The 27,720-nt window shown below is 33.4% G+C and overlaps 3 protein-coding genes and 1 long non-coding RNA gene across 8 annotated transcripts; 1 reads left to right on the top strand and 3 right to left on the bottom strand.

The window, feature by feature from the left end:
* Window positions 1-1,093: 1,093 nt before the first annotated feature.
* LOC114165854 lies at window positions 1,094-7,827 on the bottom strand. Its single transcript, XM_028050466.1, has 15 exons — window positions 7,651-7,827; window positions 7,528-7,565; window positions 7,400-7,443; window positions 7,225-7,315; window positions 7,038-7,143; window positions 6,881-6,951; window positions 6,211-6,280; window positions 4,957-5,019; window positions 4,816-4,887; window positions 4,528-4,629; window positions 4,132-4,206; window positions 3,045-3,149; window positions 2,620-2,736; window positions 1,376-1,432; window positions 1,094-1,265 (listed from the first exon to the last, which is right to left on the bottom strand). Exons 1-15 carry the CDS (start codon window positions 7,747-7,749, stop codon window positions 1,209-1,211), a joined length of 1,167 nt encoding a protein of 388 aa, XP_027906267.1. The 5' UTR covers window positions 7,750-7,827; the 3' UTR covers window positions 1,094-1,208.
* A 3,810-nt stretch (window positions 7,828-11,637) lies between these two features.
* On the bottom strand, window positions 11,638-20,816 carry LOC114166707 (pyrophosphate-energized membrane proton pump 2). Of its 3 annotated transcripts, XM_028051482.1 has the most exons (16): window positions 20,718-20,816; window positions 20,552-20,627; window positions 20,024-20,335; window positions 19,709-19,912; window positions 17,655-17,806; window positions 17,428-17,575; window positions 17,208-17,340; window positions 16,580-16,752; window positions 15,681-15,801; window positions 15,392-15,579; window positions 14,760-15,197; window positions 14,514-14,678; window positions 13,654-13,809; window positions 13,457-13,568; window positions 12,756-12,975; window positions 11,638-11,946 (listed from the first exon to the last, which is right to left on the bottom strand). In XM_028051482.1, exons 3-16 carry the CDS (start codon window positions 20,123-20,125, stop codon window positions 11,847-11,849), a joined length of 2,412 nt encoding a protein of 803 aa, XP_027907283.1. In that variant the 5' UTR covers window positions 20,126-20,335; window positions 20,552-20,627; window positions 20,718-20,816; the 3' UTR covers window positions 11,638-11,846. The 3 variants fall into 3 exon arrangements, with proteins under 3 accessions (XP_027907283.1, XP_027907282.1, XP_027907284.1); XM_028051481.1 differs by having other exon boundaries at window positions 20,552-20,732; XM_028051483.1 differs by lacking the exons at window positions 20,024-20,335; window positions 20,552-20,627; window positions 20,718-20,816 and having other exon boundaries at window positions 17,655-17,799; window positions 19,709-19,815.
* Window positions 20,817-22,653: 1,837 nt separating this feature from the next.
* On the bottom strand, window positions 22,654-27,258 carry LOC114166141 (U-box domain-containing protein 52-like). Of its 3 annotated transcripts, none has more exons than XM_028050813.1 (11): window positions 27,071-27,258; window positions 26,873-26,994; window positions 26,553-26,761; window positions 26,422-26,470; window positions 26,036-26,324; window positions 25,793-25,894; window positions 25,287-25,715; window positions 24,399-25,197; window positions 23,692-23,756; window positions 23,492-23,552; window positions 22,654-22,827 (listed from the first exon to the last, which is right to left on the bottom strand). In XM_028050813.1, the coding sequence occupies exons 1-9, from the start codon at window positions 27,212-27,214 to the stop codon at window positions 23,743-23,745; spliced, it is 2,157 nt and encodes a 718-aa protein (XP_027906614.1). In that variant the 5' UTR covers window positions 27,215-27,258; the 3' UTR covers window positions 22,654-22,827; window positions 23,492-23,552; window positions 23,692-23,742. The 3 variants fall into 3 exon arrangements, with proteins under 3 accessions (XP_027906614.1, XP_027906613.1, XP_027906612.1); XM_028050812.1 differs by having other exon boundaries at window positions 23,492-23,574; XM_028050811.1 differs by having other exon boundaries at window positions 22,654-22,845; window positions 23,492-23,574.
* LOC114166142 lies at window positions 25,098-27,664 on the top strand. The gene is made up of 3 exons (XR_003599857.1): window positions 25,098-25,187; window positions 25,260-25,361; window positions 27,359-27,664. It is a non-coding gene; the product is annotated as an uncharacterized LOC114166142 (long non-coding RNA).
* Window positions 27,665-27,720: the final 56 nt, after the last annotated feature.

Here is a 27,720-nt window from a genome sequence, read left to right on the forward strand (position 1 = left end):
AAATTCATTATCCAATTTTTATTGTACAATAACGAAACCGCCAATTAACTAACGTGGGATCTAAAGTACGAGGAGACTTTTGTGTTTATTTGTAAATGATTTACCTTGGTGAAGAGGTTGTATGATTGTAAATTGTGAGATCATAATAAAGATATAATAGATTTTATTTATTTTTTATATAAATATAATGCATATCACTACACACACATTATAAACATAAAATTACTTTTGTATCAATATTTAATTAGACTTTATGAAATTCATCATTTTCTTAATACTTCATTGAACTTAGTTTATCTAATATAAAACATTCAAATTGAAATAAAAACTAAAAGATCATGCACTTATTTTAATATCATGTAGGACATATATTGACATATATTTAGATACGTATTTACAATTTTCTAAATTCAAATTATGACATCTAAAAATAGATAAGTTTTGGTATATTTATTCGTATTGATATTAATATTTTAAATATTTTAAGTATATTCAATATTTTTTTATATTTAATATATTTAACGTTTAATACATATACAAATTTTGTTTTCACTCTAACTTTATTAGACATTTAGTATTTTAATACTTATCATTTAAAAATAACAAAATAACATAAAAATTATTTGAAGACATAAAAATCTATTTCTCGCAATTTTTATTACAAGTCATTCGTAAATTTGAATGCCACCGGAAGAAAACGCCCACAAGTTCCGTTAAAGCCTGATATTTTCTTTTGGAAAACTCACCTATGTATGGAAAAAGAACTCGAGAAAAGGAATGAGATAAGTGAATCTAGTTTGAAGTTTTAAAATGAGTTTACCCGATACTTTACATCATTAATGAGGCTGTGAAATAGTTTTAAAATCATTAGAGAATCCTATCCACCTCTAATTTGAATAACTTGTGAAAGACTTTTCAAACATTTTTAAGAGTTTTATTTAAATTCTCACTTTTAAAATATTTCTATTTTGTTCTCTTAAGTAATTGTTGCATTTAGAAGGCGCTGATACATGTATTACATTTTGAGTGGGTGGCTTTTGTTTCTAGTTTTTGTTGATTAAATTATGTTCTTGTTTTAGCATAGTTTCACTAATGAGTTTCAACACACTACAGATATCATTGAAAATTTTCCTTGTGATTCTGCAGTATATTTACATATTTCATCCTTTGCTTCATACTACCTTCATCATTAACGTCCATAAAATTTTTTATCTTGAATAACGGTCCACAAGTGCTTTGGCTTTTTCTGGTGCAAAGAACCTAGCCTGCACAAAAAAAGTTATAACAGTGTAGAAAAAGAAAATTTTAGTTTATATAATGTTATTTTTACATTTTATTCACCTACTCATTATGAAAGTTCAACTCAGAAACTTACTTGTATGAACATTCTCTCAGCATCACCAATATTTTTGTTTTCTTTTAGGATGATTCCCTGTAAAAAATTACAAGACATACTTTGGGTGAATAGCTCCTTCCAGTGCCCTTTGGACAAAAATAGCATAACTGATAGGAATATAATATCAAATAATCTTCTGGGTGAATAAAATGGCAGAGAAAGCGATTGATTTAAGATATCTAACACAAGTCATTTTTGAAAAGTTGAATATAGAATTGTATTAAGACATACTCAAAACAAATTAGAAGCATAAAAATATGGCCGTAATTCATAGCACAACTGACTATGAGAAATTAAGTTTGAGGGAGACAATGAAAAATGAACATTGCAGGCTATCATGGTTGATTCCTAAGAGAGCGTGGCTTATTCTTTACTAGTTACATCAAAGTTCTTTTCCTTTTCTTCAAAATTATCCTGTAAATTTAGTCTAGATAACACGGATATTCCAAAGATGTTTCCGTGTACGAATCATTTGCATATTTCAGTGTATTTTGCTTTCGAATTTAACTTATTGGCACTATTAGTGATATTTGTTTTCATGCAGACATGCAATAGAATTAATCCTTTTATCACATATTTCTATTCTAAATATGATTTGTACATAGGGTGAATTCTTATTGTCTCTATATAAAAATGTTTTAAACTATGTATTAAACCTAGTTGTGTATTCAGTCGAACTAAATAAATGTTTTTGAAATGTATTTCCACACTATTTTGGTGGAACTAGTATTTCTTACAACTCATGGTTTTGCCAAAATGGACTAATTGGGCAATACAGTTTTGAAAAAGGCTTTAGATACGATGTTAAATTCTAGGAAAGAGAGAAACAATGTGTATTTGAGACAACATAGGTGTTTTATTTATATTGAGGAAAAGAAATTAATACAATATTTGATATCTTTTAATAACAAAAATGTGATACACGAATAAATAAAAAAGTTTCTAATAAATTATACATACACATATATAATCTAGATATTCTTAATGATATAGAATCAACTCCTTATTTCAATATTTATTTGATTATATATAGGATCAGCTCCTTATTTTCTATAATTATAACACAACCTTGGATAAACCCAAATGGATAAAAATAAACTAAAGCGGAGTTCTGTAAATAACAAATTCTTCAACTATATAAATTTTCTGCAATGATTATTTTCTTTAATTAGATTTATAAAGAAAAAAAGCATTTAGTGATTAAATGAGAGAAAAATACAGACCTTAGCTAAGTATCCACGAAAATCATTAGGGTAAGTAGATATGAGTTGATCATAAACAGCTACAGCATCACTGACATGGCCCCAATCTGAGTAGGCTTTCCCTAGAAGTAATTCAACCTGAGAATTGTAGGAATATTAGAAAAAACATATGTATAAGGAAGAAACAAAAAGAAAATTGAAGTATGTGATATATACCAACTTTGAAATGAGTAGATAACTGAATATTATTCCCCGATTATTTAGCACAGGGATATGATGAAAATACAGCTGACTAATTAATTCTAACCCAGTAGTTGCAGGCAAAATAAAAATACCGACTCACCACCCTAAATAAGATAAATAAAGTAAATAAATAATTCTGAAATAAATCTGTACAGGAATGCAAATGAGGAAATAAAAATCTCATGCTAGGATTGTGAATTTACTTGGACAGGATCCAGCTTCTGTGAGTCTGATGGGTTGCTATTAGAATTTTTGCTCAAGTTTTCGGAACTCAAATCCTTACGATAAGTCAAAAGTAATTGAACAGCCTGTTGAAGAAAGAATGGAAAAATAGAATGTTAATTCAAAATGCACAGTACCACTGAGAGTCCAAAAGAAAAACCCCATATTTCTGTACAATATATTGTCTGGTTTTGTTGGGAAATCAAAGGAAGAGAATACACGATAATATAACACTACCTTTAACCAGAACCTTAAAAGTAGGTTCTTCTTCTTATATATTACTCAGCTTATCTATTTATTTATAACGTGGGAGTCCAACTTATACTTGAACTCCAATAGGTTTAAGGAATTACTTTTTGTTTCCATTTTATGTTTTATTTTTCCAAAGGTATGTACAGAAAATGGAAAATCAATATTCATGTACAAATCTTTAAAGAGAAGAAACAAAATGAAATAGGGGTGTGAAAAAATGGACTCTGTAAATTTTTTAGTGAATTATAATGAGTTAAAAATAAACCATTAATCCATTTATGACCCCTTAAACAAGCATCGAGAAAATTAATTCCATCCATGACTCCCATAAAAAAACATGCTCAACCAGCGAACTTTAGACTACTTAACCCAACGGATGAAAAAATATATTGGATGACTCATAATCAAACCAATAAAAAGTGGTGATTCAATCCATTAATATTTACTTTTATAATTGGATGGATTGATCGGATTCTATATGGATAGATAGGATGATTAGTGGACAAATGGATTGAATTGTCTGGTCAAAATGAAAAAGGGTAGAAATTTTTGTGATTATTATGGAATACAAAAATGAAAAAATGTGGGTTTTCACTGCTTGAGTGCACAAATCTTTGAAGAGAAGAAACAAAATGAAAATAAAGTGACTTAGTTATCCTCTTTGGACAGAGTAACGATCCTGAACATCATCACAAAAAGGTGTACTTGATTTTACTTTTAGAAAGACGAGTGGAAATTAAGCATCATCAAGCAAAATAATAGGAATTACTTCGTGCATCAAATATATCCTGAAAATCCTTTATCATGATGACAAACCTCCTCTGGCTTTTTGGCAGCAAGTAATGAATTGGTAAGGCCACGGAGAACTTCAAGTTGGATATCTTTGGACACCTGTCAGAGATCAACCAGATTTTATGGATAATGCTTGATGGAATTACTAAGCTTGCTACATTTGATCAATTAGAATTTGTAGATATAGCCACCTCTTCACTAGATTTCAGATTCTAGTTAAGAGGGTTTGGATGCATACTAACAGGTGGACGCAACAGATATATTGCTTTCATTAAAAACTTCAGCACATACTATGAGAAGTAAAGTGCAAAAAATATTTTACAAGAGCAGAAAATATAATTTATCCCAGGTCCTAAAACAATCATCAAATTCCTGATGGTTTTATGACATTACTCCAAGAAAAAGGTTGAAAATACTGACCTTTGCTGAACTTTTATATGCAACAACACTCCCTTCATAATCTTTGAGTCCGTACTTAACTTCTCCAAGCAAACGAAAAACATCAGGATCATTTGGTTTTACCTTGGAATAACACCAAAAAAATTTCTCAACACTAATCTAAGGTCAATTAGCAAGACTTTCACAACATATTTTTGAAAGAGAAATTTTTTGTCTAATAAATATATAGCTATAATTCCCTACGTAGAGGATACTTTCCAACACATGTAACTGGAAAATTCCAGGGGATATCCATGCTCAAAACAATACCTTCGTCAAATCATCAAGTAGAGAAGCAGCTTTTGCATATTCCCCTAGTTCAGCCAAAGTTACTGCAGCTCCCTGAAAGTCATTTAAAATGTATCTAAAAAGACAGAAATCAGAAGAACAGAACTAGTATCCAAAACTTACTTCAAGAGCAGTTGGATCTCTCGGGGAAATACTTAATGTTGCTTCAAATTCCTTGAGCCTACTCTGCCATATATCACAAAGTATACCATAAATGATTCTGTGGTTTTGTCAGAATGTATAGAGATGATATTTGAAGGATTAAGGGTAAACGTGGTAACTTTGTTTATACATAATAAATGTCGATACTCCCTAATGGAAAGAGTATAATACTCCTGTGTGACTGAAAATTTATCTCAGAATCAGATGGAACCAGACCAAACTAAGCTAATTAATGACATGCCCAGATGATAGGTGTCAGAAATAATAGAATATGTACACTGTATTAATGCAAACCCCACAGCCATATCAAGGTGCTAACATAACAGGTTCTGGACGTTAAACAAAATGAAAGAACAAAGAGGTCTAGCCAATTCAAGAGCGTGAATCTCCCAGAAGCCCCAACTGATTTCCGCCTACTTCCTAACCCTTCTTGCCATCTCAGCAGTTAGTTACATAGGAATTTATATGACATTCTTTCTCAATAACTATGATTTCTTTCGTATGTCATTCTCCTTTTTATCCTTCCATAGACACACCTTAGTTACTCCAATGGTAGTACCGGTATCTAAGGGAAAATTAGGATCCTGAAAAAATTATCTGATGAGATAATTCTTAAACAGAACTAATCATATTAAGTACTATTAACTTGATTACATGAGCAGAACTGCTCAAAATCTTTAAAAATAGATTATAAAGTTTCTTTGCTGTGTGTGTGCACTTGTATTTACACCATAAGTTGTTCAACAGTTACAACTTGCAAGTCCCAAAACGAAAATCAACTAGCCTTTCGGTAGAATCTCTATCCATAATTACTAAGAGAATTAAGCATATTTAAATTCCTGTTGGATCATTATCACAAAATCTCCTTATCTACACATTACTTCTTTACAGTTGGTAAGTGTGCATGGAAAGCTTTACATCTGATAGAAAAATACTGCTATGTCATATCAAAGCTAACTATATTTATTTTTATCTTGCCTAATGTTAGTCCACTACAGATAAATAATGTTGAAAACAAAACACAACCAACAATACCAAACTCTTAAGCACCAAATCTCCACTTTTCCATCAGTCCGTGAAAAGAAACAATCTTAATTCAGTGAACTTTTGCTTCATAAGGAAAGGAAATAAGAGTATAAGACAAAAAATAATTAGGAAGGACATCAGTGCCTGACTAGTTACCAGAAGATAACAATAATTGGATGGAAATCATACCTGGAGAGTAGCTTTCTCCTCCTCGGACAACTTACTACTGACCACAGCACTGTCATCAGCAGGACTAACACTGCAAGATATCCCATTTTTTAGGGTACATAATGATATCCCAATTTAAACTGTAACCAAAACTACATGACAAATAATGAACATGATGAGGAAATGTATGAATAGCATCCATAATTACAAGCAGCACAGAGCATGGCATGGTTTATAATTCAAGATGATGAATATCTTAAACTATATATGTTTGATGGAGGATTTGATGGAAGTTGATAAGTCGGCCTAGTAACATTTTTCCCTAGTTTATTTGTAACAGCAAGCCTATTAAGCTTATGAATGATTTAGATGTTAGCCCTAAGGTATCATCCTTTTCATAAAACAATAGGTTGAGTATAAAATTCATTCAATCCCAATCAAAAAAGAAAACCTAATTAGCTTGCTTTTCAAACAACGCTTTGAAGTTAACAACGTTAAAAAAAATCCACCCCAATTTAGAGATTATTTACCAGTATTATTTTTGTAACAAGCTTGAGAAGTTAATTTAACTGGTAACATAACAACCTATATATTTTTTTCAGATAAAATACGAGTAATTGTGCAGCAAAAGACCGAGATGCAAAAATAGGCTGTTCCAATCACTAATTATCTGGTTTAAGAGCATGCATACCTTCCCGATGGAAGAAAATCTCCAAAAGCAAAAACCAGACCGAAGAGTACAACAGCTACCCCCACTCCAATCTGTATCATGACAGTTACATACATGTACATAATTTTGATATCTAAGAGAAAACAGGGTTTTATGTGGTAAGAAGCAACAATGGTACCTTAGTGGGAAGGCCAATTGTCTTTTCGTCCGAAGAAACTGGTGCATCATAGTCAATTGCTCCAAATTCCTTTTGCTCCTCTGTCTTCTTCTGCTCAAGTGCTGACCTGCGCAGTGTGGAGAAAGAGTAACTGAGCAATGGTGGTCATAATTAGAAAGAGAGAAATAGGTGCGAGTGTAAGGTGCACCTTCTAACTGTTTTTAGGCGTTCCTCAAAGTCAACATCCAAAAAATCGTTCCTAGATTTGCCGTCAAGTTGTGAACTTAAACGGGGTGCCTCTGCACATGCCATATCATCATATGAAATAAAGTGAGAGGCAAAAAAGTAGCAGAAGATAAGAGATGCAATTGAATTGCACTTACGAGAAGACAGAGAGCGAGACTGTTTAGGTGCTGGTCCCTTGACACTGCAACAATAGACAGACACACATGACATAGTTTGTGAATTGTAAATATGTATATACACATGAAATGATGCATAATCATCGTACCTTTGCTGCGACACGAAACCTATGTCAGATTTGTTGGTCTGAGATAGAAATAAAAGAACAATCAATCGAAATGGGAGCTTAAAAGAAATGGAAATGGAGAAGAAAAAGAAGACGCAGCCTAACCTTAATCCTGTTAGAGTTTTCTCCAAAACCACGACCACCTTGCTTGGAATCGGAGCACTTTATTTGAAACCAAAACAAACCGCTGCTTCTGAGAGACATCGCATAGAGCTTTTGTCTTCACATACTTGCACCACACCACAGTTGTGATAAGGTTCGGAGAGCCTCTCCACTATATGCAACATATGCAACTGTCAGGTATATATATCAAAGGATTCTATTATTTATTTTAATTTTTTATTAACAAAAGATTCAATTTAATCTCTTCATTTTTAAAATCAGTCAAACTTCCTCACTTTCTTTCAAATATTATTATTATTATTATTATTAAGATAACATATTCGTGGTAGTGTCCACATGATGTGGAAAACAAGTTCATGAAAAATTTCACAATAGACATGCCCAAAGTTGTGACGGGAACCATGAAATTTAAAAGACATGTTCGCATGAAAGTTGTTCTTTCAATTAATAAAAATTGAAGCTTGCCTCAAAAAATTTAGAAGAGAGTAAGGGTATTTTTATTCGTGTGGTCAAAAATATTTTACCGAGATCTCTCACAATAGAATGTTCTTACTAAAACACGCATGTTTTTAGACAAGTTGCTGAAAGGGTGAGACCCTTCTGTCGAGCTATATGGACTTCTAAGGAGTTAACTTTAATATAACATATTCAAGTACTGAACGAAGGTTTATTTGTAAATTTATTTAGATATTGTTAGTAAGATTATTTTTCTAAAAATAGGTTCAAGTTTATTTTTATGTGTGCGTGCATGATTAGTTGACCATTTATTATTTCCTTAAATGACAAGTAACTAACAAAAAGATTAACATATTTCCTAATATATCATCTTCGTCACATAAGTGGAAACTCATAGAAACATTGACATGTCAGTATTACTGAGATGCTCCTGAGTGAATAGCTACATACGATGTTCATTTTTTCAACCTCTGTGAGACAATTAATGTATAATAATGTTAATCACTTATTAGATAAAGTTAATTACTGTTACACATGCTTAATAATCTTTTCAACATCTCCCTATCTTGAATGTTTTTAATTTGGTTTTAAATAAGTCAACATAATATATTTTGTCAAGTTGATAATGACAATGCTACCACAACAACACGTATTATTTGGTTCAACATTATTTTTTAAAGACTTAAATACCTTTTTGGTCTCATCTTCGTAGTGTTTGTTGCGGATGATCCTCATTTTGACAGAATGTTTAAAATGGTCATCATTTTGACCAAATATTTAAAATGGTCCTTATTTTCGCAATTTATGTTTTATTTGGTCCTTTCTGTAATGCCGTTTAAATCATTAACGGAGCATTGTACATGTGAGCACGATTTGTATTAATTGTATTACGTGTACTGTACAGATGTGGTGGTAATTAGATATTTGGGATAAATAAGTGAGCTAAGGTTTTGGTAAGGAATATTTGGGCAGTTGGTGAGTTTTGACAATCTTGTTCTTCCATTCCTAATTGGTGTTGCTGCAATCTTCTTCTTCCTGCAATCCCATTACATAGGTATGTTACCGTCCCAATCTTCTTCCTTTACCTATGGTTGTAATCGTTGGAAGCAACCGTATTGTATCACTTCGTGCATTGTTGGTGGTTCAACGAGAAATGAATTAACCCCGATTTGTAGCTGCAGAGAGATGACAACTTTGAGGATGGCAAAAACTCCAAAGAATATTGGTAGAAAATTTTGGGTATAATCTGTTTTTATTTTTGTGTTAATAATAATTTGGTTTTAATTTTTGGTTTATTGATTTACAGAGCGATGGTTCCAATAATGTGGGCTGTAACTTTTTCAAATGATGGTGTTGATGAAAAGGATGTCATCATCATGACACAAATGAGACGATTAATGATTTGGAGAAGTCATTAAAGGTTGCTGAGAAGAGGCTACAATTAGTAATTAGTAATAAGGTTCACTTGAATTGTTATTGTATTATTCGTACTGTTATTGTGTGTAATCTTTTAAAGTCCAATCTGTTTTGTACTTGAAGAAATGAATTAGTTTGATCCCAACATGTTCAAAATGACACCCTAATTTGAGCATTGAAGTAAGTGATATTGATCTAAGCTTGGGAAAAATTAAATTGATCTAAGTCCTGAAGAAGTTAATTTCATAACATTAATTCATCCTCATCAAAATGCACTACATCAATGTTTGACAAAAGTGAAATTGAACGAAGTTTAAGGAAAGTCGAAATGCAGTACATCAATAATGAATTATACATCAGAAATTCCAAAAAATAACTAAGACGTTTGTAGCTGCTATCATGGTATCCTCCTAATCTGTAATTTCATTCTAAACTGCAATGTTGAGCATCCACATTCATTGTCATCCTCAAAGCTGTCATCTCTCTGCAACTACAAATCGGAATTAATTCATTTCTTGTTGAACCATCATCAGTGCATGAAGTGATACAACACGGTTGCCTCCAACAATTACAACCAGAGGTAAAGAAAGAAGATTGAGACTGTATAACATACCTATATAATGGGATTGCAGGAAGAAAAAGATTGTAACAACACCAATTGGAGAATGGAGGAACAAGATTGCAAAAACTCACCAACTGCCCAAACATTCCTTACCAAAACCCTAGCTCACTTATTTATCCCTAAATATCTAATTACCACACCTGTACAGTACACATAACACACCCTAATACAAACTGTGCCACATGTACAATGCTCCGTTAATGATTTAAACGACGTTACAGAAAAGGACCAAATAAAACACGAATTGCGAAAATGATGACCATTTTAAACATTCGGTAAAAATGAGGATCATTTTAAACATATGTCAAAATGAGGATCATCCGCAACAAACACTACGAAAATGAGGACCAAAAGGGCATTTAAGCCTTTTTTAAATGAGTCAACATAATATATTTTGTCAAATTAATAATGACAATTTACCATAATAGCACGTTTGTTGTCTGTTACATATTATTGTGATAATTTTGTTACTACTAATTTCAAGAAAAAAAAAATATATTAACTCAAACTTTTAGAAAATCAGACCAAATTAATAATGTTACAGCATAATGAAATAAAAAAAACGATTAAAATAACTATTAAGTCTTAAATATATGAATAACCTTATTAAACTTTGAACCATGTATCCATAATTATATACTGTTGTATTAATTTGTTTTGTCACCTAAAGAAAGAATTAACCATATTATATATAAAAATAAAATGAGGTATGACGGTAAAAATTGTCAATGGTACAATTATACCTACTCGATTAAAAAACATGGAAATGAGAGAAAAATAACTTAAATGGGAAAATTCGGTGAAAAAAAAGAAAAAACAAATAGTAAAGAAAGTATGTATAACAAAAGAATATCAAAGAGAATAATCTATACATATGATAGAGATGATATTGGTATTCCATTTTCATAACTTTAATCTCAAAGCTTTAAAAATTATTTTGGTTTTTGTTTTTAGTGTAATTTATTCGATTTAGTTACTTTTTTACACGTTCAATTTAGTATCTGATTTATTAAATTATATTTTTGTAAATTAATAACAACAAAGTGTATAAACAAACATGATTTACATCAAATAACACTATTCACATTATAATTTGTTATGTTTTATTTAAATAAAGTTTTAATTAAATTTGTTCAATTTAGTTTTATCTTTAAGATTTAAGGTTTATCTTTCCTTTCATAACCCTTCACTACTGCCACAACTGTTGCTTGTTAATCATCATCTATAGTGAGCACAAATTAACCTAAAATTAGCCTGGAATGTGTAAGCAGTGCTGAAGATTAGCGATACAAAAGTTACCGTCAATCGTTGAAAGTAAAAAAAGTTGAGAAGTGACAAATTTGTTTGCAACATGGATGAATTACAATGAAGTGTTTCGCAATGTAAACCTTAATTGGTTTTTAGGTATAATTTTAATTTAGCTGCGCTGGATTTGGATAACAGGTGAACATCATCTAATTTAAAAAGCCAAAGAATAATACGGGGAAATTTTCTAATCACTACTTTCTCCATATGTTCAGTCAACTAATATCTCTTATTCTGATCCAGGACAAGAAAAATCATTGTGACTATTAATCAGGCTCATCGATGTACATCATAGATTCATACAACCTATCTCTATACTTTCCAAAATTAGCAAAATCAAATTGGCGCAACTATGCTTTTTCTGTGATATCAACAACTCTCACAGGAAGATTGGAGCCATTACTAGCGTAATCGTTGCGAGCATCTTTATAAGGACATGGATTGAAGGACCAGCTGTGTCTTTGAATGGATCTCCCACCCTGCCAAATTAGTCAAATTTCCAAACATGTAAATTATTAATCCAGCATATAAAAAATCACTAAAAGGAAAACACTGCTAGCAATTACGCTAGCCTAGGTGAAGTGAAGACTTGTTAAAAGGACCTATAGTTGCAGTACATCATATCTTCCATTAATTTCCAAAAACAAACTATATAGGGTCCCAGTTTACATCGACAATCAGACAACAAAATAACAATTGTAGGAAAAGCATCGTTCATGCTATCTCCTGTGATTTTTATCCAAAGGTATGTAGTTAAAGTTTAGGTTGGTGGTTGAGGAGGACTCGAAACAAGAACAAAGTAAAAAAATATAGCTCCAAGGATAACGCTGGTACTGGGGGCAATGATACTAAAGGATCTTGTCAAAACGGTGATAATGGATTAGCAGTAGTGGGTCGCTTGGCATGGCTGCAATTAGGGGAAAAAATTACCGTGTGCAACATAATGATAGGGTGAAGAAGATATGAGGCGGTGTTAATGAAAGGGACAGCATAAGGAATAGGATGAAACTGTTCTGGTTAACGGCACATTGAGGCCACAGGTCAGGGTCACAAAGGCAGTCATGGCAATGCAACAGACACATTATAAGCACAATAAACGTTGCTGCTAGACAGAACAGAAAAAAAAAGAGCCCCGACTATACTTATAATCAACAGCAACCATATTGAATGGCTGAATATAAAACTTTACAAGAAACTACAAACCACATTCCACATATAAGGAAACAAAAACCTATTTATTACTTCAAGGGAATAGAGAACCCAGTGGAATAAGCAAACGGTAACTTACGTATCTCCGGTTACGGCTGCTTTGTGAGCTTCACTTCCCTTCCCTCCAAGAGCTCCAGTCTCAATGTACTTCTTTGCATTATCCCAGGCACCACCAGCTGTGTTCAGAAAAAGAGCCATAAGAATACCAGACACTGTTGCAAACATGAGCAAAGCAGCCACCACTTTAGCCCCGAGTAAAGGTTGTCCTGTATAGTAGCCCAAAATTCGGAATACAAAACCTGCATGTGATGGAAAGATAAAATATAGTAAAGTCTACGTGGCATAAAAAATATTTCATATCATATAAATATAAGAATAGCGTATCACTAAACAGGTCATCTCAAAAAGGCAAAAGATCAAACAGACAGCTGATTCCCAGGTTTTTTTTTATAAAGTCTGCTCCAGAATTTTTCGCAAAGATAGAATTTGAGAGATGAGGGGCTCGGGGAACAATTACTTACTACTACCAACAAACTAATGCAAGAATTAAAAAGATATAAGGGAGGCAGAACTCGTCGGAAAAACAAAACATTCAAATATAAAGGTTAATATGAGAGATACAAGAACTCCCCAAAACAAGTTCATGCGATCAAAAGCCTATCCAACAATTATGTTGGTCACGTAATTATAAAACAAAAGAAAATTAGCATAACTGTTTCCATTCTCCCCAGCTTTCACTAATGATAATATATGTGCAAATACAAATAAAACTTAACGCACCGACTACAATAGGTGAAATGATTGCCAATGCACCAGGTTTTATCATCTCTCTTAATGATGCAGATGCTACAATAGCAACACAGCGACCATAATCTGGTTTTTCCTTGTAATCCTGTTCAAAGTATAAACAAGAAAAAAAGAGAGATTATCAAAACTTAATTGAGATATATAATATTACATTACAAACATAAACTCACCATTATACCAGGCCTCTCAATGAACTGCCTTCTCACTTCATTAACAACCTCTTGTGCAGTTCTGCCGACAGCAGAACAGGCCCAAGCACTAAAGACAAATATAAGCATGGAACCTAGCAAACCACCAACGAAAACTTCGGGAATTGCAATATCAACCTGTAACTCAATCACAAGTTGCACTTAGAAGAACCAATGATGAGACAAAGTAATAAAAATAATAATATAATAATCAGGGTGGTGACTTCAATATGTTCCTAAAAATGCACGTGTTTTGGTTGTAGTCCATGCATCTTTAATCTTTCAAACCAGACATTATAAAGGCAATTTCTTCCCAATGCAACCAATCATTAAATTTACATCTAGCTTGAACATTTTATTCTTTTTAAACATATTCAATCTATGTTGGAATAGAAGTAGTTTCGTGGATGGAATCAATTGTCCTATGGAGGAAGCAAGTGGACCAAGTTATAATCAAATTGTGGCCCATGGACGTTACACTAGAAAGAGTTTACCCTGACTATTGATTATAGCTTTTGACCTAGTGGTAAATTCTTAATCCAACAATTGGTAACAGGGTCAAGATTTCGAGTTTGATTCCTAACGAAGAGAGGGAGATTGTTGTGAGTGACATCAATTGTCGAGTACTAGAGGTCACGTGAACCAAGTTACAATCAAATCGTGATCTTAGGTTATTATGCTCCTAGATAGAAGGAGTTGCACTTTGAGTATCACCTATAGCTTTTGGCCCAATGTTAAACACTCAATCCAACATGAAGTAAATTGTACCAAAACAATAACATGAAATATAATAAGGACCTAAAAAATTTATACTTCATTAACTAGGAGCTAGTCCTGCACACCTGTTTAAAAGGTTCATGAGCAAAAGCGGAAACCTCGTCCATATAAGCACTAAACAAAAGGAAAGATGCAAGAGCAGCAGAACCAATAGCAAAGCCTTTGGTGGTAGCTTTGGTCGTGTTTCCTACTGCATCAAGGACATCCGTTATCTCTCGGACACTTTCAGGCTGAAAACAGGTTGACTGTCAGAACGCATGACATGAGAAATCTCATAACACAATGGACCATATTACTCTGGCAATAACTACCTGCTGACTCATCTCCACAATTCCTCCTGCATTATCAGCTATTGGGCCAAACATATCCATAGTAAGAATATAGGCAGCAGTGCTTAGCATTCCCATCGTTGCCACAGCAGTGCCAAACAACCCACCAGTTGGGGTTCCTGATTCGTCTACTAGTCCAGAGGTGCGACCCAGCCAGAAAGCTGAGATAATTGACACACTGATGACAAGGACAGGAAGAGCAGTAGATTCCAGACCCAAACTGACTCCAGCAATTATATTAGTCCCATGACCAGTGGAACTGGAAAGCGCTAATATGCGCACAGGCTCATGCTTGTAATCAGTATAATACTTGGCAATCCAGACAAAAATGTATGCAGTGATAATACCAATCAACCCACACAAGGCAAAATTGAACCATGCTGAAGGTGCTTGATCAGTGTAAAGTAACCAGCGGGTAGACTGCAAAAGTAATTCAATTTAAAAATTAGGCAGAAAATAACCCGTGCAACAAAAAATTGAAAAATGATGAGGTACGTTATTTTAGTCATAATTGACAAATGAATGCTTGGCCAATTGGAACAATGAATGCTTGGCCAATCCAGGAAATATAAAAAAGTCAAATTAAAAGAACACAAATGAAGATTAACTATTACCAAACCAAATGCCAAAACAGCTAAGACTATCGTATAAGAATATCCTTTTTGAAGAATTGTCATCGGATCCTCCATTGGAGCCATTACTCCAGTTTCACGTGTTCCCCGAATAGAAAATATTCCAACTGACGATACCACCAAATCGAAGGAGTGAACAACAAGAGGAAACAAGATGAAGCCCGATGGATCTGAATCAAAATTGAAAACATCATATTGGATGGGCACGAATACAAGTAATAGATCAGAAGTAAGCAAGAAAGCGACACAATAGAGCAACTCAAGTATTTGCCTGCAATTTTACAACGCTGTGCCATTGATCCACCAAGTATCATGGCACTGATTATTTCAGCTGCAATACTTTCAAAGAGATCAGCACCTCGAGCAGCACAATCTCCCACATTGTCACCAACCTTAAAATCAAAACAAAACCAATATGGTACCGATGGAAGCACAAGTTCAGAAAAAAAAAGTATAGGCAGAAAAAACAAAAGCACAAGTCAAGGAAATTATAAACATTAGACAGTTCTTCTCATTGATCTTATGTAACTTTTGCAAGTATCAATCAATTTTACAAAAGATGAAAATATGAATCCAGAATGTTTATCAGTTAATAATGTCTTTCATATAACAATACTTTCTTTATTCTCTTACCGTCAAGGCTTAAAGCTCAATATTATAGTTAAAAGAAAATGAAATATAGACACCTCAATGCACTTTGTTTATTTATCCAATAGGTTGGCAAAACAAAAATGATCATAAAATTTGGAAAAATCTCAGAAATCTCTGACAAATTAAAAATAAATACAAATATTCAGAAACTTCAAATCAGAGAACACCCTAAATAGGTTCAGTTATACAGTTGACTCATGGATGGTAAATTACATTTTTGTGTTTCAATCTCACTTAGTGGGATAAGGCTTTTGTTGTGTTTCCACCTTTAAATAGAACCATGCAGACATACTTCTCAAGCTACTTATAAAGATATAATATTATTTCAAAATCATTTCCACAAACTCTCCTGCATTTCAATGAACATTAGCATAGTGTTTGATTTCAGTTAGAAACCTTAGCACAAACGTTCAACTCAATCCTTCCTCTCATGTCTTTCCATTAACCTGACTTGGAACAACCAACAAATTTTAATGCATAGACTCAACGAAACAAATTAAACAAAAACAAAAGAATTACCAGATCAGCAATAACAGCAGGATTCCTAGGATCATCTTCAGGTATTCCCTGTTCTACTTTTCCAACAAGGTCTGCTCCAACATCAGCTGCTTTGGTGTATATTCCACCACCCAACTGAGCAAATAGAGCAACAAAGGAGGCACCAAATCCATATCCAACTAGAAGAAGAGGTACTGAGAGAAAACAAAAATGTTCAAATAAACCCCAATTAGCGAGAGAATAGGTGAGATAATGGACAAAAAATTAATCATGCCATGCCATAGTGAGATAGACAATCAATATACCTTAATAATTGTGGGCATATCAGCTAACACTTATTTCAGTCAATTTAATTATTGGCCTTTGGCTCAACATAAGTCGAGTGGGAACATTTAATGAGAAATTATATAAGGAACCATTTATGACCTCAATCAAACCTCCCCCAAGTTCACCAACTCGGCTCTCTTTTTTATTTTCAGTTTACAAATGCACATAAAAACTCACCAATTTATAAACATGGAAAACTAGCTTGAAAAGATAATGATGAAACATACAGAGCAACATGTATGTTGAATAATAACAATATTAAAATTTCAAACTTTAAAAAATATTCTATGATGACAAGTTAGGGGGAGAAGTCTACACTTACAATCAGTAACCTTCATTGAACCAGGTGTGTCCACTCCCAACCAAACATAAAATGTGGCATAAAGGACTGCTATACCAATTACAGCCATACCAACAACAATGATGGCAGATAAACCACCTGCACGAGTAGCTACCTGTGCAAATTCCTTCCAGTTAACACACGAATAGTGAACTGTTCATAGTTTTCACAGAAACTGATAATGAACTAATTATGGTTTAACCTGCAATGCTTCTCTTGCAGACCGTCTCGCAGCACTAGAAACTCTCACATTGGCACGAACTGACACCCACATCCCTACATATCCAGCAATACCCGAACAAAGGGCACCTAAAAGGAAAGCAGCTACAGTGATGTATGCAGAAGTTGACCTGAAACAGGATGACAATGACAGATAAGAACAAGTACACAGCTAAAAGTATTCACAGCATATGTATTTTATGACATCACCTTCCCAGGCCAGAAGATTCCTGTTGAGGAGTTGTACTGCGAAACAAATATATGCAAAGAATAACAACAGCAAGCAACATGGCCATCTTGGATATACTACCATACTGGGTCTTGAAAAATCCTTCAGCTCCATCTCGTATAGCATCTGCTATCTAGAAAGCAATATAATAAGCTCAGGACAAGAAAACAAGGGTTCATGGTGATGTGATCCAACTGTCAATCAGTCATCATAAAAGGCACTAAGATGTACAATAACTTAAACACTCAGACTATTTTGGTCAATCGAAAAAAATGGTTCAAAAAATCAGGCTCATTGCATGATAGCATATTAACAAAAGGTTCCACTGCTAGAATTTTATTCATAAGAAAATCTCTTGGTATGTTCTATATTTGAAGATATGCAAAAATGAAATTTAACAAGCCCACCTGTTCCTGGGTTTATATTTCCCCCATTTTGATTAAAAGGAAAGGAAATTTTCTTGGAGGTTGGAAGATAGTTTCTTGTCCTCCCAAAAAAAAGAGAAAATAGAACTCAATAGAAATGTCCTAAACTAAAGATTTGCATGTTCTCACTTCTCAAGTTTTTTTTCATCAAATGTGAAAGCAAAGAGGAAAAAACAATACTCATTCACGGTAATTTTGTAATTAACCAAAGGTTAAACTAAAATTGTGGTCCGTAATCTTGGCACTGCTTTTCATCTCAGTCTTCACAAAAAAGTACCTTTGCATTTTGGTCTCTACATGAAAAAGTATTCCCAAATCGATTCCCACCATTTTCTAAAGTTATAAACACTGTTAGAATTATTCATGTAGGGACCAAATTGAAAAACATTACGGGTGTAGAACCCAAACTGTAGAATCTTTTCTTGTATAGTACATGGGAACTTTATCCTGGTTAAGAAAAATGCAGGAATCACTATTACATAATGATTTTGATGGGGATCAACACTACAGAGCTCTCTCTAAATCTCTATAAACAAGGAAAGTAAGAAGAGAGGCTAGGGATGTAGCCAAAGAGTTGTTTCCTTTCACGTTGACACACCAACAAATAAAGCAGTACCTCACTGGGTGAGGTTGGCTACATTGATCAACCAAAACCATTAGGCTCTATTATAAAGCAATTTTTCAGTAAAATTATTTAAATCTTTAAGATTTGTCCTAAAATTTTGTTGTCTTTTAATTGTTTTTACTCAAAGACTAGTGTTATGTGATCCTCTTTTCTCACTATAGTCTCAATTGGTATTCTTCTCACATGACCAATCCACCGGCAAGCTTTAATCATTCCTACTCTGTACGTGCTACTCTGTTTCACGCCCTCCAATCCAAATCAAATTAACAATCTAACCTTATAAAAGCGAAACAATAATCACCAAAAAGTGCTATTTCACACACACACACACACACAAATGTTTTCCCCCTGAGGAGTATATTTTTCAACAAGAATTACACAGGGTTGATACAATATAAACTTCCGGTAAAATAGCCCCACCTGTATGAAAGGGTACAAACGATGTGGCAATATCATTCCATCTCAACCTCTCAGATGGAACTCGGTTCTTAGAATTTGGGCTCACTGGCCATATCTCGGGCCAGAGTGAGATCTCAACACACCATTTCGTGCCAACACTGGACATTTGTAGCACGGACATATGCAGGTAGCCCAATGACCATACTCCCTTATGCTTAGGAATATATATCTATAGCACAAAGAAAGGCAGGCGGCCCAATATTGGGTTTAAATACTGTATCGGGTATATGAGGACCTAGCTGAATTTCACATAACTGAGTTTAAGATGAGGACCACCCAAACTTTAAAAGGACTTCGTAGTTCTATCTATAATGTATGTATGATTTTGACAACGATAATCAACCTCATCCTCTTTCATAGGATTCACAGCAATAAACTCGTCTTTCAACCACAGAGAAATAGTTGATTATTGAGAAAATCCCTATTGTAGTATTGATCTCCTAAAACGAAATTGCTGATTTTAGGAATGCTTAGAGGAGATGGACCACACGTTAGAGATTGCAGTAATTATAGGAAATAGATTTACCTGAACCATTTCAGGAGGTCCCTCATCTTTTGCGAGCACCCACTTTGTAAGATAAATGGCAACAAGGAAGCTGAGAATGCAAACAGAGATGACAAACACAATAATTGGAGAGGTACTGGCTCCCACGTAAAAGATAGCACCCAGCCCAAGGAGCAAAATAACGAACAGGACACGAACATTTATACTGAGCAGAATCCGAAATATCTGCAGCAAAGTGTAAAACAGGAGTGGACAAAATATACAGACAGTTGCAGACAGATATACAACAATGAAGAAGTGAGAACTTTGTTATATTGTTATGGTTTAGGAACGAACCAGAGGGGTGTAAGGTTTAGTGCGCATGTTGGGAAAAACTCTGGGCTTGTCCTGGTAAGCCCCCAAACCCAAAGTACCGCTCTCCATGTCATTTTCCATCATTATGGAATGTGTGGAACTCGCCCTCCGCGCTACAGAATAAGGGTTGTACTCACCACCTCCTTGGGGCAAGTCAGCCCCTGAACCCGGTCGCTGAATTTTGAATTGTCTTTTCAAACACCCAAACAACGATTTACGCTTCCTAAGGGAATCAAACTGCAACGCCTCCCTTCTCGCTCCTCTCCGCAGCCGCAACAGGAGTTAGTGCTGAGACTGCCCAAAATTAATCACAAAAAATAATTTATCATACATTTGAATGAATAATGCAGCAAATGATACTGCATCAGTGCCTAACTAACTAACAAAGATGGATCCAAATGCTTATGCTTGGATTCGATTTGGCATTGAATTAGAATAGATCCGCATCCTCGTCTGGAATGGGATCTGAGTGAAATCCTAAATTGAGATCGCAGATCTACTAATCCTTACGAATTGTTTGTGGTGAAGAATTGGTCGCAATTGCTGTCACAGCCACCGAAAGGAATTTCTTCCTCTATACCTTTGTCTGAAGGAGAAATGCATGTGAGAGAAAATACACAACACAATGAATCAAATAAATTAAATCAAATCAAATCAAATATAATACTATACTAACTATTTCTACTTCCCCTTCGCCTTTCTTCTCTTGATTCTTACATTTCTTAATTTACATATATAAGCCACTCTCTTCTTAACATGTCAGAGATATCCAATAACATTGCGACATCTCATCTTAACTGCACTCTAATTGGCTACTTACTCATGTCATTCCCTTCCTTCTAACTACTAACTACTAATTAATATTAATAATTAATAATTAATACATACTACCACAATTTAACCATTTTTTTTAAACATTTCTAAATCTATTTAAATCTTATTTTTAAAATTCAAGACTAATATTAATTGTTTCATTGTTAACATTTATATTCTTAAACTGTACTTAATGAAAACGGGAAGAGTTTCCTTTGGCATTCCTAACTTTTGTTATGCTTATATTAATAAATACGAATTCATTATTAAAATTCACGATACAAGTATATCTGTAATAAAAGTAAATGTTATATTTATAAAAAAAAAATAGTTATTTGGTGTTATTTCATCATATTCCATCGGAGTTATATAAATAAATTCACGTTTCCAATATATGTTATTCATTTATTGTACATTTATTATTTTCGTCCACTTTTAAGAAAAATAATCTTTAGAATTTGAGAAGAAAAAAATATAATGATGTTAAGTAAATTAAGAAAAAATATAAATTTTATATTGAAATATATATATATATATATATATATATATATATATATTTGTTTATTGAAATTAATAGTTAGTTAATGGTAATATTCTTAAATTTGATGAGATATTAATTTGAATTTTATGATGATTTTTTTAAAATAAAGTAAATATATTTAAATTTTCATACACTAAAAAATATACATTGTGCGTGTGTGTGTGATTTTATCATGTTTTGATTTTATTAGATATGAAATTATGAAATATATTTAGAGAAAGGTTCTTACATGGAAAGTATATTAAAAGTAAGAAATGAAAAATAAAAAATACACTAATGATGTAGTTTTAAGGGAAATTTTTTTGGAGAAAAAATATTTGTAGAATATGTAATAAAATTAGTTATTATATATTATATGTTTGGTTTTGTTGTAATGTTTAAAGAAAATAAATTCGTGATGTAAAAAAAACAATGTTATTTATTGTATTTACATTTTTGTGAGGACCATATTTTATTATTCTTTTGTTTATGTGAATTACTATTATTTAGGTTAATTTAATTGTTTATGTGAATTATACTATTTATATTAATGAAATTAAATAATTAGTGTTAATACATGTCATTGTTATTATTATTAATATATATATATATATATTTATTGCTTGTAATTTTCATGTGACAAGAACATATGTTCTTTTCGTCTTAGTGTATGAAAAATGTCTCAAGCCAAGCAAAATGTTTTGGAAGATCTTTGATCACAAAAACATAAAAAAAGAAACTTTAATATACAATTTAGTTTTTTGAAACAAAGAAATTAATTAAATTTATTAAATAATAGATTGAAAATTATGTTTATAATTTGTTATAAATATTTATGTCTATTATTTATAAAAATGTTTATGTCTTTTGTTTTTTTCAATTTTATCCTTAATTACTATTTTAAAAATTAATTATTTTATAAATAATTTAGTTATTTTAAAAACATCTTCTGTTTTTAATAATTATTTTAAAAAATTCTTTTTTTATAATTAAAAGAATACTTTTATATAATTATATTTCTTTTAAATTAATTATTTTTCAAGAATACTTTATTTATATAATAAATTTGTAATTTTCAACAATAAAAAATGATATTTATTATCAATATATTATAACGGTTATGATTTAATGGTTATAATTGATTTGATAAGTCACATACATCATTATAAATATATATGATTATTTATAAATTAAATTAAAATAAAAACCAAATATTCAAAACCCATATATATAAAAATTTCAAAATCAAGCCTTAACTTAACTGTAGAGAGGTAATTATTCTAATTATGGATAGACTTACAATATTTTTCTACAATTTGCTCCATATATATACATTTTTCATAGCTTCCTCTTTTATTTTTATGTTGACTAACAATAACGCAATTCATCATAATGAAAGACGCAGCAGCAGAGGAAGCACAACATGATGTAGAGCAGCTAGCCACTATCGTTTCTGGTTGCAATGAAATATCTAATATTAAAATATTAATATTGTAAGAATCATTGCATAACAAAGTAAATCAAAATCGGACCAAATATTAAAGAAGTTATTTGTTTTGTGATTTTATTCCACTTATCATTACCAAATTTCTGGTAATAATTTACTTTAGTTATATTATATTTTTTTACATAAAAAAGTTTCCAAAACTTCACACAAATCATCAATGTTCCATTGCCGAAGCATCTAAACGTTGATTAAGCCACGAGAGTTAAAGAAAATAAAATAGTTAAAGATACATTTATTATTTCAGTTTAAGCGACAAGGGTTATCACTGTCACTTGAAAGTTCATTTTAACGTTCACGTGATGTTATTTTACACTCAAACTAATGACTTTCACTTAAATAACAACTTAAAACTTAATAAAGATGAGTTGAAATAACAATTTTTCACTTGTTCCAAAACACTTTTTAACATATTCACAATCAACTATATATAACATTTCCGTGATAGTGCCGTGACTCGTTACACTACAAAATGACCATTCCAACCAATAACTAAGTTCAAAATAATATCAATCACCTTAATTAAAATATATTAAGACAAAATTTCAACTATGCCAAAAATAATCATAGTCTATAATTAAGATGACTTATAATTTAAAATAGTTTTGCTTACCCAAAAGTTGCTTGTGTTCCAGACAGCGAGTAAAAAAGAGTTGAAAATCCATCCAAGGCTTCTAAAAAACTAAGGAAATATCACTAAATAAACCAAAACAAATAAGTTGAAAAATGACATTTTTAAAATGGTAAAATCAAAGTATGACTATAAAATTAAAGAATTAATAATAATGAGATTTTAAAGCAATAACAACTTACTCTAAATTGAATTCTAACAAGTTAGAAACCATTTATACACTTAGCTATCTTCTAGGTGGTACCATCTGAAAAAAGAAGATAATTTCAAAACAGAAATAAAAGAATTAGACAGAGAAAATGAAAAAAATACGTGAAGAAAAATAAATAAGAAAAAAGAAGAGAAAAAAAAGAGAAAAGGAATAAATTGAGTTGTGTACCTTAGCTTATTAAAGATAAGATAACATTGACACTTAAATTACATAGTTTTTTTTCAATCTTATCCAACGTCATAAACAAATTATATTCTTAGATGTTTTTAAGTTGCTCACTTTCAAAGAGTATCACTTCAACTTTTAAAGCAATAACCAAGTTTGCAACATGATCTATTGAAGACCACATAAAATTGATCGCTAAAGATTAAAATAGAACTAAAATTGTCAAAAGTGAGCGTAATTCATAGGAATCGAGTTGGTATTCAATGAGGAGGAGTTCAAATTTCAGTAGTGATCTCAAGTCTCAAAATATTTTCGTGAGTGTTTTTCATAACCTTGAGACATCAAATGGTAAAATTGAAAAGATGATACACAAACACCTTAATTTTTTATTTAATATTGAACTAGTTGATATAAAAAATATTTTTATTTTGAAATATAAAATAATTTAGAATAAATAAAAAAATTATTTAGTGTTGAAAAGGAGTATGAGAACTGAGAAGTGTAGAGTGTTACCTTGTATGGGTTGGTCTGTGGTTGGGCTTGACGGGCTGGATGGGCTTCCGGAGTGTTGAGAAGTGCGTTCGCTGAGGACGTCCTGATCCTGGGGAGGTTGTTGATGGCGGTGGTGGTGGTGGGCAAAGTCTCTCAGCATTTGGAGCTGAGGGAGGAGGAATGTGGCAAGGTCAGGGCGGTCCTTCCGGCTGAGTTGCGCGCACTGGAGTGCCAAGTTGGCAAGGGAGAGGGCCTGTGGGAGGGGCCAGGCTGGGACGGATGGGTCCAGAATCTGGGCAAAGGTCTCGTTCTTGATGGATTGTTGGACCTGGTGGGCCAGGCCCATGGCGGGCCTTCCCGTCAATAGCTGAAGAATAATGATTCCGAGAGAATACACATCCGACTTAACACCCAGCATTCCGGTCTGCTGGTACTCGGGATCGATGTAGCAGAAGGTTCCTGCTGCGGCAGTCATGCGGCACTGCGTCTCGTTCTCCGCCACTGCAGCAGGCAGAAGCCTCGCCAGTCCCACATCGCTTATCTTGCTCACGTAGTTCTGGTCCAGCAATATATTCGCGGGCTTCAGGTCTCGGTGCACCAGCGGTTCTGGCTTTGTCTGATGCAGGAACAGTAGCCCCGTCGCTATCTCCGCCGCTATTCCAAACCTCAGCTCCCAACTCCTCATCTCCTCCTTCTTCCCGAACAGACACTCTTCCAAGCTTCCATTCTCCATGTACTCGTATATCAGCACTCCCTCTTCCGGACACGCTCCTACCAGAAGCACCATGTTCGGATGTCTTATGGACCCTAGTATGTTCACCTGCATTGCCATTTTCAATTTACCGTTATTCTCTATCATTCAATGCCGATTTGTTTTTTTAGGGTTACATATTTCCACTCGTTCTTCACCTCTTGCTGAAATTGTGTCTCTCCCTGTGCTGATCCTGGGCGCAGAACCTTCACCGCCACTGCTGTGTGATCGAGGTAACACTTGTACACGGGGCCATAACCCCCTTCACCTATTTTCTGGGATTCTGAAAACTCGTTCGTTGCCTTTACAATCTCCTCCATTGTGTATCTCCTGTATCTTTTATCTGTCTGTTTTAGATTTTTTAACACTTTCCTCATTTCCTCTGCTTCTTTCAGACATTTCACTTCTATTTCTGCTCTTTTCTTTGTTTCCAGCCTTGCAAGTCTCTTTGCCAATTCTGCTGTTTCTTTTGCTGCTTTGCTTCTTTCTTTCTCTTTCTCTGCAATCGCCTCTGCTGCTTCCTGGGATTCCCGTGCCTCCTCTAGTTTCTTTTCTTCCTCAATTCTCGAGTTGTGCAGTTCCAGTAACTGTACCATAATTTCCTTTTTATTTTCCAACCTAAACCCTAATCTAAATAACATCATTACCGTATACACTTACTTACCTTCTGCTGCGCTGTTAGGGCCTCTTTGCATGCAGTACTGTACATTTCCATTGTCTGCTTTAACTCCAGCCTCAACCTCCTCACATCAGCTTCAACCTCGTCCTGAACAAGTATTAACCATCACCTCTAATACATACTTTGTTCACAATGTATGTTAGTTTCAGGATTCTGGATATCCAATAAATAAAACATCGCATCCTATTCCATTCTATACATAGTTCATCAAAACAGGAAAATGCTCACCATGTTTTGCAAACTAGAAATTGATGAGCGGCTACCTTCGTCTGAAAATAAATGGTCCGGTGAACTGGGATCGGTGAACTTGAGTCTCATGCATGTTGACCCCCAGCTACGATCTGAACTGGTTGAAGTTCGGCCATTTCTGCCACAATCGGCATGGTCATAGAAAACAGAGGATGAACGCACACTGCTGGGCCTGTCAGAGCTTACAAATGATATGTCAGAGTCTTGTTCGGCCATATCCACGGATAACCTTCCAATTGCCCCTGATCTTCTGCCAAGTTGTATCTTGCTTCAATCATAGATTGGACAAGAAAAGATTTATGTTAATATCACTGTGTCATAAATAATCTCATTGTCGTATGAAATGGCTTCAAGAGGAAACCTACTTCATGGATTCACTTTGCAAGGTGATCGGTTTGGGTGATACCCTGTTGCCTGAAGTTAAAACATGTATGCAAATATGTGATTTCATCAGAACGATTGATGACCAAAACAAGATTAGTTTGAAGAAACAAACCGTTGAAGCTCAACCGTGGTCTACAGGGTATATCAAATTCATTTTCATGCTCATCGTTTAGAGTCTCTATTTGGCTCAGCAATGGGGAGGCATGTGGGGCCCTTCGAGCAGCACTCCTAACTGAAGATATTCTCCCCTTAGAAATGACATACACACTACAGAAATCTGGGGCTCCCTTTAATATGCTGCTTGGTGTACTTGTCTTGAATCTGCATTTAGTTGAACAAAGTTGCGTATGCATTAATCACATACATACCATATTGCTCCTGTCTTGTTCACTATTGTTGGAATTCAGAATAGCCAATTCTGTTGGACAGTACCTAATAAAGCCATGTCTGGAGGCTGCACCAAGCACCAAGTTCTCAATTGCAGCATAATAGACATATTCAGTTATTCCTTTCACCACATCCATGTCTTGGAGAACAACATCAAGACAATGTATCTGATAGAATAAATATTTAGCATCTGTAAGCAATTTGAAAAGAATAAGGTTTTTATAGACATGTATACATACATACATCTTTGCGTGAACAATAACAATGAAAGGTGTCAAATAGGTCGCTTGTAATGTTGGCAAGTTTGTCTTTATTGGGAGATGCAGCTGACCAGTTGGTGGTGGTGCTGCGTAGTTTGCTTTGGCAGCCTCCTAACAATGTATACATTTGTAAAGTGAGAAGTTGGAGTTGAATGAATGATTATTACTGTTATAGATATATATATATATATATATATATATATATATATATATATATATATATATATATATATATATATATTCATGTATATGTTTATGTTGGTTGGTGAAGGTGAATTACTGGAAAGAGGTGAGGAGGTTGTGTGCAAGACGTGGATGAGAACAAGAGTTTGGCCTCTGGAAAGAAGCGTGTCAGCAGCCCATTTGAGAGCCTGTCTGCTCCCTTTTTTATCCTTTTCTACAGCAACTGCCACCAATCCATTTCCTTTTCCTCTACTTTTAATTATTGATTCCTTTGTACTTGAAACCCACATTTATCTATCTATTCTTTCTTCTTTTCTTTTCCCCCAACTCTGCAACTTTTTTCCCAATTACTTTTTCATCTGCTTAGTTATTCAATGTTTCTTGCTCTTCAACATTCCATGGCTAATAATAAAAGTCTGCATGCCCCAAAGGAAAACCATTTCTAGAAAA

The sequence above is a fragment of the Vigna unguiculata genome, chromosome 10 (genome assembly GCF_004118075.2).
Source record: "Vigna unguiculata cultivar IT97K-499-35 chromosome 10, ASM411807v1, whole genome shotgun sequence".
In the NCBI taxonomy this organism is placed as follows: domain Eukaryota; kingdom Viridiplantae; phylum Streptophyta; class Magnoliopsida; order Fabales; family Fabaceae; genus Vigna; species Vigna unguiculata.

Bases quoted from the DNA above. Each gene is read 5' to 3' on its own strand.
- LOC114166707 (XM_028051482.1), bottom strand. From the start codon at position 20,125: ATGATGGAAAATGACATGGAGAGCGGTACTTTGGGTTTGGGGGCTTAC. The intron at 14,679-14,759 runs GTAGTTATTGCC...ACCTGTTTTCAG, and splicing joins TTGTGGAGATGAGTCAGCAG to CCTGAAAGTGTCCGAGAGAT. The intron at 13,810-14,513 runs GTGTGCAGGACT...ATTGAGTTACAG, and splicing joins CTCATGAACCTTTTAAACAG to GTTGATATTGCAATTCCCGA.
- LOC114165854 (XM_028050466.1), bottom strand. From the start codon at position 7,749: ATGTCTCTCAGAAGCAGCGGTTTGTTTTGGTTTCAAATAAAGTGCTCC. The intron at 4,630-4,815 runs GTATTGTTTTGA...TGTTATTCCAAG, and splicing joins TACTTGATGATTTGACGAAG to GTAAAACCAAATGATCCTGA. The intron at 1,433-2,619 runs GTCTGTATTTTT...AATTTTTTACAG, and splicing joins TTCGTGGATACTTAGCTAAG to GGAATCATCCTAAAAGAAAA.
- LOC114166141 (XM_028050813.1), bottom strand. From the start codon at position 27,214: ATGTATACATTGTTAGGAGGCTGCCAAAGCAAACTACGCAGCACCACC. The intron at 26,471-26,552 runs GTTTGTTTCTTC...TTTTAACTTCAG, and splicing joins ACCACGGTTGAGCTTCAACG to GCAACAGGGTATCACCCAAA. The intron at 25,895-26,035 runs GTGAGCATTTTC...ATACTTGTTCAG, and splicing joins TTTCTAGTTTGCAAAACATG to GACGAGGTTGAAGCTGATGT.